This window comes from Kryptolebias marmoratus, linkage group LG4 (genome assembly GCF_001649575.2).
Source record: "Kryptolebias marmoratus isolate JLee-2015 linkage group LG4, ASM164957v2, whole genome shotgun sequence".
Taxonomy (NCBI): Eukaryota; Metazoa; Chordata; class Actinopteri; order Cyprinodontiformes; family Rivulidae; genus Kryptolebias; species Kryptolebias marmoratus.
Genome location: NC_051433.1, coordinates 6,456,036 through 6,468,154, shown reverse-complemented (window position 1 = coordinate 6,468,154; position 12,119 = coordinate 6,456,036). Strand labels below are relative to the sequence as shown.

The 12,119-nt window shown below is 39.9% G+C and overlaps 1 protein-coding gene across 1 annotated transcript; it reads left to right on the top strand.

The window, feature by feature from the left end:
- The first annotated feature begins 296 nt into the window (after positions 1-296).
- On the top strand, positions 297-3,972 carry LOC108231514 (potassium voltage-gated channel subfamily A member 3). Its single transcript, XM_017408598.3, has one exon. It carries the CDS (start codon positions 411-413, stop codon positions 1,965-1,967), a length of 1,557 nt encoding a protein of 518 aa, XP_017264087.1. The 5' UTR covers positions 297-410; the 3' UTR covers positions 1,968-3,972.
- The last annotated feature ends 8,147 nt before the right edge of the window (positions 3,973-12,119 follow it).

Here is a 12,119-nt window from a genome sequence, read left to right as displayed (position 1 = left end):
AAATAGATGTTTTGGTTTCATGCTCACGTTTTAGTATCGTTTGACGTAACAACACGATCAGTGTGCTTCACGTGAGGATGACAGAACTGTGACTCCATCAAGTGTTTGTGTTTCTGGCTTCTTTTGTGTCAAGTTAATTTCCGATTGGGCGGGTGGTGGACGTATGTCAGACATATGCGCGCCGTGGGCGGGTGTTGATGTGTTTGAAAAAGGAAAAAGGAAAAAAAAAAAAAAAAAAAAAGACAGAGGGGTAGAGGAGCGCTTCACCGTGTGCGCGCGTAGAGGTTGTTGATGGTTAGAGGAGATGTAAAGTGGCGACCGCCTCAGCTCTCCAAAGCTGGGAGCTTTGGCTGGGAGTGACGCGGCGCACTCTCTGCCCCCCGCCCCGAGAAAAAAAAAAAAACACCTGTATGGATGAGAATGCCTCCAGCGGTATTCAGCCGCCCTCGCCAGCCAAACACAGGGGCAAGGACGGGACTGACAGCCGGGGTTATGGAGAGGCGGGGAGGGACATCGTGATGACGGTGGAAAACATGCTGGAGGAGTCGGCCGAGCTCTCCGCGCCTCACTTGTCGGCGGATCGATACGAGCGCAGCCGCCGGGGATGCTGCGAGAGGGTGGTCATCAACATCTCGGGCTTGCACTTCGAGACGCAACTGAAAACTTTCAACCAGTTCCCAGACACGCTGCTGGGGGACCCCAGGAAGAGGATGCGCTACTTTGATCCACTCAGGAACGAGTACTTCTTCGACAGGAACAGACCCAGCTTTGATGCCATCCTTTACTACTACCAGTCGGGGGGGCGCATCCGGAGACCCGTTAATGTCCCCATTGATATTTTCTCAGAGGAGATCAAGTTTTACCAACTCGGTGAGGAGGCCATGGAGAAATTCCGCGAGGACGAGGGGTTTATAAAGGAGGAGGAGCGCGTACTGCCCAAAAACGATTTCCAAAAGCAGGCTTGGCTTTTGTTTGAGTATCCAGAAAGCTCTGGACCAGCGAGAGGGATAGCCATTGTTTCAGTGCTTGTTATATTGATATCAATTGTTATTTTCTGCATGGAGACTCTGCCTGAATTCCGGGATGAGAAAGATATCGCCACAGTGGCACCAACAATTAATGGCACTGCGCCCTACGTGCCAAGCCCCTTCACGGACCCCTTCTTTGTTATAGAAACCTTGTGTATTATCTGGTTTTCCTTTGAGCTGCTGGTCAGGTTCTTCGCCTGCCCCAGCAAAACCACTTTCTCCAAAAACATCATGAACATCATTGACATTGTAGCCATAATCCCCTACTTCATCACCCTGGGGACAGAGTTGGCCGAGAGGCAAACCAACGGAGGCCAGCAGGCGATGTCCCTCGCCATCCTGCGGGTCATCAGACTGGTGAGGGTCTTTCGTATTTTTAAGCTCTCGCGACATTCAAAGGGACTCCAGATTCTGGGACAGACGCTCAAGGCGAGCATGAGGGAGCTGGGCTTGCTCATATTTTTTCTGTTCATTGGAGTCATCCTCTTCTCCAGCGCGGTATACTTCGCAGAAGCCGACGACCCCTCGTCCAGTTTCACCAGCATCCCCGACGCGTTTTGGTGGGCCGTGGTCACCATGACCACGGTGGGATACGGGGACATGCACCCGGTCACCATCGGGGGCAAAATAGTGGGGTCGCTGTGCGCAATAGCGGGCGTGTTGACCATTGCCTTGCCCGTGCCGGTGATCGTGTCCAACTTCAACTACTTTTACCACCGGGAGACCGACGGGGAGGAGCACCAGCAGTACCTGAACACAGGTAGCTGCGAGCACCTCCCCTCTGAGGAGCTGAGGAGGTCCTGCAGCTCCTCCTCCCTCAGCAAGTCGGAGTACATGGTGATAGTGGAGGGCATCAACAGCGCGTTCAAACAGCCCAACTTCACCACTGAGAGCAACCAGAACTGCGTGAACATCAAGAAGATCTTCACAGACGTGTAAATGAAGCATGAGGAAATAATTAGGCCTGACTAATAAGCTATAGCCAGTCGTGATGTGTTAGTCCATATCTGTGGCTGCAAATGTCCATTTTAACAAAACATGTACTCTTTGTTCAATCTGACATGTTTTTATTGAGATTATAAACTTCTGGAAAACTTACTGGACATAAAAAAATCAAACTGTTTAATGAGCAATTAGGTGTTTGATGTGTTTTGAGTGTAAAACGCCACACAATGCCTACATATCTCAATGTTATTATGCGGAAATCGTTGCTGTTCATGATTGGAATACAAGTGTAGCATCTACCAAACGACAAAAAATCTTGTGCTTCGTGGAAAGAGCAGTTATGTTGTCCAGTAATGTTTATTTATTTTTTGGTCATTTATGTAGCCAAATGTCTATTTAGGTTACATTCGATATCATAACCGGCCCACATGGTGGACTCTGGGGGCTGTTTCATCAAAGCAGAATTGACTGATCCAGCATTAAAGGAGAAAGCTGGGCTTCACCAAGCCTAGTCTGATCAGTTTCATGAATACCAAGCCAGGCTGAAAAGGAGCAGCTAAATTAAGCCAGGTTGAGGTAATCCTGCTCAGTTCACTACCCACTGCTTCCTTTAAAAGATCAGGAGGCCGATCGCAGATTCACTGATTCAGAATAATGGTTCCCGCTTTTCAGCTAATTTTAAACGAGCTACAGATAATAATCAATATGCTGAGCATTCAAAGCCAAAAAAATAAATTTAGATCTTAAAAGAATTAATCTTTTTTACTAACACTGCCAGACAGCATGACATTTACCTGAGGGGGTGTATCAGGGAGGTTAAAACTTGTGCATTCTGTGTGGAAGGGTGAGTGTACTTTAACCTGTATGTTGTCTTTAATATGTAAACATTATAATAACAGTCAGATCTGTAGACAAATCTGTCTGTTATTATATTATTTACATCTTGATAATATTTTGTTCCAACAAAACCTCTGCCCAGAATCAAAGAATTAAAAGTTGAAATATGAGTTTCTGTATAGAAACTCATAAAAAAATGATTAACTTTTATCTTATAATTATATTATAATGAGACATTTTAAATAAGGAAACATGTGTTTTGTGAAATTAAACTCCTACATTTACTTTGAAACAAATTTGATGGATTATTGAGTTTTAAAAGTAAAGGTTAGGCAAAATTTTAAAAAATTACTTAAATTTTACCTGAAAACTAAATTTAGCATCAGTTTTATTGGTTTGACTCTAATATTGTCTTAATAAAGGTACTTTTTTCAAAAGTTACTTTTGTGTTAAGCTTAAAAATATAATTTTATTCAAGTTTGACAGGTTGAAATGATTTCATTTTGTTGGAGGCATATTTGCCCTGTGATTCATAAAAACAAAATCTTTGTGAAGCTATAAACTGATATGTATTGGTGTTTTACATAAGTTTACTACATATATGAAAAATAACTTAAGAAACATTTCAAAAGTCAGTTTTTTGCACATCTAAAACCAGTTTGAGCAAAAACCTTTATATAAATATTAGCTGTCAATGTGTCAAAACCAGTCATTTAGTTATGAAAATAATGATAATCACAAGTTAATCTATGTTTTTGTTTAATTTGCGGGCCCAGTTATGATATTTTAAGGCTAGATAATTAACTAAAATGAAAAACATAAAAACATTTTTCTGTCAGGGTGACTCCTGACTGAGACATAAAAACAAACTTAACTAAACCTGGCTGTTAGCCTCCTCCAAACCAGGCTAACGTCACAGAATAAATCTCCACGGTAAATTTTGCTTTTGTGAAACTGACTGAAGGATTGGTTAAGCCAAGATAACCAGAAAACCCTGACCATTGTCTAAGTTTTGTGAAACAGCCCCCTGTTGGAATAAAACGAGGCAGAAGGGCGCAGAAGAAACGCTTATCATGACTTTAAGCTTTTTGTAAAGTTGTATTTTCATTCAGAAATGCCTATAAAAAGAATCTATATTGAATAAAACAGAAGTGAGAAGTGATCATCGTGTCACTGCTTTTGTTTGTGGGAAGCGAGCAGAATCGTGTGTGTGTGTGTGTGTGTGTCACGTGCTCAGTGATGACAACATGAAAACAGCATGGATGAAAGAAGCGAGAAGTGCAGCAGGTCCCCGCCTTCCATCAAACCCGCCCAGTGATGCAGTCTCCATGACGACGGTGGTTTCCTGGGTTACCCCCCTCTGATGTTACCATGGCTTTGTGTTGCGTTTTCCCATAGATATTCAAACTGTGGTTACACACTCCCTTCTTTGCAGGGTGCTTATATAGGATGCATTTTCTTTTTTATATATACATTTGTATAATAAATTTCTAAATATATTTAATTGAATGAAATTTTCAGCCAGTGAGTTTTCATTGCTGATATTTGGGTAAACAAGCCTCGGTGGACTGGCAGATATCTATGAAAAGAGGAATTTGCCTCTGTTTTTCCTCACTGAAACATCCTCAGCTCTGTGCTTCAGATCTCGGAGTTGGCATGCCAACTTGGTGTGACGTCAGCTACCTTTCATCAACACCAGCAGATGCTGACACGTGAGCTTTTAAAGCAGAGAGCTGCAGGTGACACAAACAAATGAACAGGCAGCTAAACTCAAAGCTGTCTGAAATTAATTCTAACGCTCGGCGTCCTTTCATGTTTCATGATGGCTTGCAGTGTGCATGAAACAAATGTTCTTATGTTTTATTTATTTCCGAGCTGCATTGGAAAGGGTTTTATGGGAAATTCATATGCTGATTTAGAAATTAGAGCATATAATTTGGCTTTAGCAATCACTGATTTCCTGTTAAAGTTGTTTTAAATTTCAGTTAAATATATTAAATGTCAATCAGGGAAGCTTTGAAGCATCATGAAAATGCTGCTTTTGTATTAACTATGAAGATAAAAAGTGCTTAAGAATATATCACAGCTCTTATAAACTACATTTCCCTTCACTGAATGAGTCAGATTTGGATTATCTCTGAGCGGCTCTGAGGTGTGTTGCTGAACTACCTCAGACTTACTGCAACTACTCTCGTGGATGGCTCAGTACTGCTCTCTAGTGGCTCAAATGCATTATTACTGGCAGGGAGGAGTAAAACACTGAACTTGTGATGGTAAAACAGCTCCTTCATAGTTTCCTAATGTTGTCCATATACCATTGCATAAATCTTTGATGCAGTTCAAATTTCAGGTGATTTGTAAGTTTTCTGTGACAGAATCTTCTCATAAACATCCCTAAAAAACTCAAAAATTATAGATTTCATTAGTTTGATGCTTCAGGACCTTTATCAAACCTAAAAATATTTTTAAATATTATGTGTGACGATTATGGGTGATACTGTTTTTGTATCATTGCTGCTTATACATAAATCACCAAAGAGTTTTCTTTTTAAATATCTGTAATTGAGCTCTTTGATAGTTAGAAGCAAATATTGATCCTTTTAAAGCAGAGCTGTACAGGATCAACTTGTCATGGTTTTGAGGTTTTCTGTGTTTTGTGAGTTTTTGTTTTCCTGTTTTGTTTGGCATTATTGTCACTTGACTTTCAGTTACAGGTTAGTCTCAGTGGTCCTTGTTTGCAGCTACATTCTCACCTGTCTGCAATCTGTAATCAACTCAGCTGTCCTGCATTCACCCATCACCTTCCCAGCGGTCCTCTCATTCGATTGCTGGCTCCATGTTGTATATTCTGGTCCTGTTCTTGGGTTTCTGTTCAGTAAAGCCATTTGAATTGATCCAGCCGGCATATGAGAGGAGTATTTGTCTGCAGTTTGGGTTCAACTTCACCACCACATGATAAAATCACACATCTCTGTTTAATGCACCATACTACTTGACCACAAAAACCAAGACAGTCACTAAAGACATTAAATTATTTGCTGTAATAACAAAACAGTTCAACTTTATATCAAACCTTTCAAGAATGTCCAGTTGTTGCCACTGAACATCTATTTTGTTGAATAGTGGTGCTGTTTTATTAGCTTTGTTGTAACATTTACTTACCTGTACTTAGGCTAGAAAAAAATTATATATATGAGTAAGTAGTTTTTGGTATGACTATCTTTACTCATGCAGCTTGCAGGAACAAACTGTGTTCTGTCCTTGAACCAAAAAACCATCTGGGATTTGTCAAATAGGTCAGGAAACTACCGTGAATTTTTCTAGAAGCTTTGAGTTTGACCCATTATTATTTTTTTATTTCCCATGAGATAAAAAGCAATTACATCCTGTGAGCCAGAGCTGATAAAAAAAGAAAAAAAAGTCTTTACTTACACTTTGCATGACTTTAAACAAGCAATAAAATGAGCATTACCATTACTTTGCAGAATTGGTACCATGTAAAACTCCTTTTGGAGTATTACATAACATTACATAAACACTCCTGTGATCTCTTCAGCAGCACTGAAATAAATTCAGAGTACAGATATTTAAGGTAAATGTAAAAAAAGCTAACAATAACAAGACATTTAATAATGAACCAACAAAAATGAAACATTTAGGCTAAATAACTTTATGCGTTTGTTATTTCTGTTAAGCTGAGTTACTGTGACATGCCAGTGGGAGCATTTTACAGAATTACCTATATGTTGTTTTTGATTCTCATATCTATATTGTGCTTTAAATGGTGGAGTAGTTTAAATAAGAAGATCCCATTTTTTCATGGTGAAATTGCTTTTTAGAGCAGTAATTTAAACGTTGAATTTAAAACCTCACAGACTTGTTTCAGGTTTGTAAACACAACATTATGTTAGACTGAAATAATTAAACTTCAGATGTGTTTTTGTCAGCTACTTTGCTGTTCTGTTATGTTCTCCGTGTGGAGTTATGAGGCCCTCGGTCCTGTAAACCACATTTGTCCCACAGCTGCAGGTGCTTTGCCTCAGAACTGCTGAGTCCACCTGTTCCCTCCGTCTCCCCTGCCAGACTTAAAGCCCTCCTTCAATGTATTTTTAACCAGGGAAAATGAAAAGGTGCTCACAAATTACTCAGAGTTGTTAATCATCTCCTGCATTGCTCAACAGTAGTGCTAGCAAGGGACACCTGCATGCTAGCTCGTCTTCCTCTGTTCTGGTCTGTGGTGAAACAGGGATAACATTAGAGGTAAATTTATCAGCCCTGATAGGCAATTGTTTATCAGGACAGATTTCTTATTCTTACAGTTGTTATGACTGCATTTATGTTTTTTTCTTAAACAAACACAATCCAGATTGAAATAAGATTTCAAGATTTTTCAAAGTTCAAGAGCTTTTTCTGAACTAAAACATACGCAACCTTTATTAATTTTGTCCCGTATGCTTCTTGGGTATATGTAGCTACAACAATGAGACAAAAGTGACAATGACAATGTAATTAATGAACATTTCTTTATGAAGTTTAGGTAGTTACTGTAATGTGAAAGATGTCACTTGGAAGAACTTCGCAGTTAAGACTACTTTATTGTTATAAAATGAGAATTTTGTACCAAATTAATTTGTTAAAAAAAAAGTTGTACTTCATTTGTTAAACATTCACATTCAAAATTCACAAACACATGTTTTCAAAGTAATTCTTAAAAAAGATTTAACTACATGTACTCAAACCTAAGTACCGTACATATAATGAGACTCACTTTTCAGCACAGATGCAATGAAATATATAGATTTAACACTTTAAAAGCAGAAAGAAAGGGGGAAATTCAAGGCAGAACACACATTTGTGTTTTTATTATTTTGTGTCTGACAGTTTTAGATTGTGCCAACACATTGTGTCACTGTTCCTTCCTAGGTGCTTGTGTCCATCTGAAAGGACATGCTTGAGCGCAGCTGCTCCGCTGTAAGACAGTCACAGCTCCTATATGCCTCGGTGCACACTGGAATTCTGGTCTTTACAAAACAGAAACACTGCAGAGGGATAGTAAACACATGGACACACGTGCATGGTGCAGAAACACACACACCGACAACATGAGCCGCCGTCAGACTTCCCACAGCTGGTTCTCCTTGACGCTGCTGCTGCAGGCAGATATGAAGATGAAAATCCAGAATGGTGGGAGGGGGCAGAGGAGACCCCAGGCTTCCCCTCCTTTCTCATCTTCTTTGCTCTTCTCATCACGCTAACATTCACCACATGAGAGGACTCGTGCCTCGCAGCAGCGTGCGGTCTCTAATGATCCCCAGCATGCCGGCGTGGGGCATGTCTGCCAGGAGAGGTGCCTCTTGTCATCCTTGAACTTTATGCCTGCTAATAACAAACCAGTGAAGGGAAAATGAGCAGCAGGGGCTGCATCTGTTATTTACAGGACTGGACATTTTTCCTCCAACTCTGATAATATTTCAAGCGGTGCAGTCTTTGCCCTAAAACTATTAACATTTTGTTGCTAAAAATAGAAGCCTTGAGACATATTTCCATTATTTCCCTGGGTGCCGTTCATCCATTTGCTCTTTGCAGAGCATATAATGGCACTCTGGGGGCTATTCATAAAGTTCATTCTTCTGCATCGTGACTCTTTATTAAGGGCTTTCAGTGAGACAAAAGAAAGCCTGTTTGTCAGGAAGCAGGTCTGAGGAAGCACGTATGTCTCCACCCTCCACAGGTTGAAACAAAAAAGTGTCATGTACCCAACTCCTTCCCATGCTGGAAGAAACGCGCCCCGGGTGTAAAAATAAAAGTCCCTGCCTCAGTTTTTTTTCTGAACACAAATCATCTTTAACTAATGAAGCTGACTGCGTAGAAAGTGCTTTGTCGTGGTGCTCTAACTTCACCTGAAACACAGAAGCTTGTAGGTGTGATGTCAGAACCCAGCCTCCTCCCACACCTGCCCCAACCTTCGTCTCCATAGCAACCAAATAAGGCTCAGCTAAAAAGTCACGCATTAATGTATAAATGCTGACTTGGAAAATGAGATCAGTAACTCTAAGGGAGGAACAATCAGATTTTTTGAGATTTTAGATGTCAGGCCTTATAACATCCCTCAGGTGAGTCAGAGCGACTGTTGTGTCTAATGGCAGCAGCAGAGGTGACTGGATTTCAGGCAGCAGTTTGTAGCTGAGGAAGGGATTTTGATTCTTTGAGTCATTTGCAAAGTCAGAGAGTTGCATCATCACAGTGACACAGTGACTTTAGTCTGATAATGTGCTGCGGCCTCATTTGTCCTGAAAGGTACAAAGCAGACCTGAATGGTCCAAATGCTTTTCTGGTCCTGTATTTCATGCATCAGTTCTTTACCAAAAAGGAAGCAGGGCCTGGTTTTGTTAAAATCTCCAGGTGTGGAGTGTGAAACTCACTGCTGCATGCAGAGCGTAAAGCCAACCATGTCTCTTTTCAGAGCCCTGAAACATTTGTAAAAGTGTTCCGAAGCATTTGGATTTTTTTCCCTTCTCTTCCTTTTGTTCTGAAGGTATTTTATTTCCAGCATGACCTTGGTGTAATATAACCCACTGTTCCCAAAGCGGCACTTACCTTGACTAGAATTTCTTTCCCTCATATAGAAACATTATATAAAGCCGCATGAGAGGATCCCTGCAACAATGACACTGACTCACTCTCTGACTCGTAGTCCTTCCAGCAGCAGGATAGCTTGTGACCTGAATGTTTTCATTTGTGTATTTATCTGAGTAATATCATATCTTGTGGAATATAATTACTCATATGATGTGGGGAAACAACAAGTCTAAACACCCAAGCTCACCGAATGAACAGGTGGGAGTTTTTGACTAACATCCAACTTGAGTGCATGCTGCAGAGGACCGGTGTCCTTGCGTCTCTCCTGATGTCTGGCTCTTGTCCAGGATCTGCCCTCATCCAGCAGTCTCAGTGTGACTATCACGACTCAGTCCATTCCCTCCCTTTTCCTTCTCCTTCTCTCTCAGCACTGTATGCTCTCCTCTGTTATCATCTCTGCCTCGAATGTACAGTTCGCTCCGAGGCTCGCTGAGGACAAAGGAAGCTGTGACTGTTCATATCCGTGTACCTTTAGCTGCTTGTTTACTGGAGCTGCTGTCCTGGTCCGGTAGTTGTTTTAGTAAACTGGCCTCATTTACTTCATTTTCAATCTCCTGAGCAGCAATTTTGGAATGACTCATCAACCAGAGGGATGGCGATATTGAGACTAAGTGAAGACTGGGTTGCTGTCTAGAACAGGGAAAAAAATGTAGAAAAAAAAATGTTTTTTTGATTTTTACCTTTTCTAACTGTATAAATATTTTGTGAGAGAATTTGCTTCTAATAAGTTCTGCAGCATAGGGTGCTACAGGACTTAAAAGGCAAAAATCACATGTACAGTATGTTATTTAGAACATTTTATGACAACATTAGCTTTTATTGAACTGACTTCTTTTGTTTATGGGTGCACTGAAAACCTGTAGCTGCTGCAATGCAGCATCAGGGAACAAAGAGGTTCAGTAAAGACCATCACACCCCGGGGACTGCACTCCTATGTGCCATTTGTAAACATGGGATATATATTTCACCTCTGAGACGTTAAATCTGCTACTTAGAAATGAAATATTTTATTATTTGTAGCTTTAGGACATTGTCAGAAATCATCTAAGAATAAAAAGCAGTATTTTATATGCTCTTTTACAGTGCACTTTCTAAAGTATAAAGGGCTGTGAATGTAAAGGGACTTTTTACATTTAACTTTTAAATAAAAAAATAGAGTGATAATAATAATCTTTAAAAAGTAATGAAGTGCATCAGTATTATCCTTTTGTTATCAATATTAACTAGTATGTAAGCATTTTTTTTAACAATTTCTATTCAAAAACATTGTTTTTCTTATGATCTTTTTCTCTTTTGTTATCTTCTTTTTTAATTATGCTTTTCTAATTTTTTTTTTGTTTATTTGCACAGCTTGTACTGTGTTTAAGAGTGTTTCAGGACACATTTCAGTGTGTTTTGCTTGTATGAGTACACATGGGACAAAAAAAGGATCTTGAATCTTAAATCCTGGATCAAAAACTTTACCATAATTTAGGAATTAGGAGGATTTGAATAATTTTCTTTGACAGGATGAGAAACCACAACGTCACCTAAAATATCTTTGTTCCATGTCAGGCTTTTATCCACATCACCAGAAAGAGAATAAATAAATAAATACATAAATAATGAACTGATGATGTCCATATAAATGAGCATGTATATAATCAGAAAGGGAAAAAATTTACTTTAAAGAATAGAAGAGCAAAATGCTGAGTTACATGACTGACATACGTTAGTCTGGCTGTAGTCTGTGTTGGTAAACAAATATTATAGAATACAACAATGGTAGAATCTCAGAAACGATGTTTAGGTGGAAATATAAGGCTTTTGTGATCCTTCTGCTAGACCGGTTAGTTAACTGTTTCAACCTGGCCTGTCTTTTTATCTGCACACTTTACTCAACAAACCAAAACAGCAAAACTGTTGGCCTCCTACATCCCAAACGGCTCTTCGATTGTTGACCTGCTTTCAGTCATGTCTGCTGTTTCTGTATGTAAACAAATGCTTGTGATAGTTGGCAGCTGGTATCAAATTTTGCTTACATTTTTTTTCATTTAAGAACACATAGAGCACAGATAATGAGAACAAAAAAGTGCAGATTTTGTTTTAAACTGGTCTTCATGACTTTAGCAGTGAGTGCCTTTAAATATACATTTTCCTGAACTTAGCATAAATAAACTCACAATAAGAAAATGTTTTAGCAGTGTTTTTTTATCTGTTGGATCAGTGATAATTATCCTTCAGTGTCTTTATTCTCAAGTTCATTTTCTTTGCTGCTACTGGTCTGTGTGCCAAACCAACATCGGATGGAGATGAGGACAAGTGGGGAAAATCAATAGCTCCTGGAAACAAATCTACTCTTGACACCTTCATTTTCCATCTTACTCCAGTTATTCTCACTTCCTCATGTGATTAAAGCACTCAGAGCATTTTCATTACTTAGAGCTTTTACCTGTATAATACAGACTGAGCTTCAGAGCTTGCTCTTACAGTCATTGTAACAGGCCCATGGCTCATAAATAATAGTTGTGCTGCCATGAGGAACTGAGAAAAGCCATTAAGAGATAGTAAGAAGTATCTGCTCGTGTTGAAGCAGGCAGACAGACGGACAGTGGGAAGAGGTTGGCAGTCAGGACGGTCTTGGGTCTGCCAAGAGTAACCTTGGCAAACCTGAGTCTCACACAAATCCTC

Bases quoted from the DNA above. Each gene is read 5' to 3' on its own strand.
- LOC108231514 (XM_017408598.3), top strand. From the start codon at position 411: ATGGATGAGAATGCCTCCAGCGGTATTCAGCCGCCCTCGCCAGCCAAA.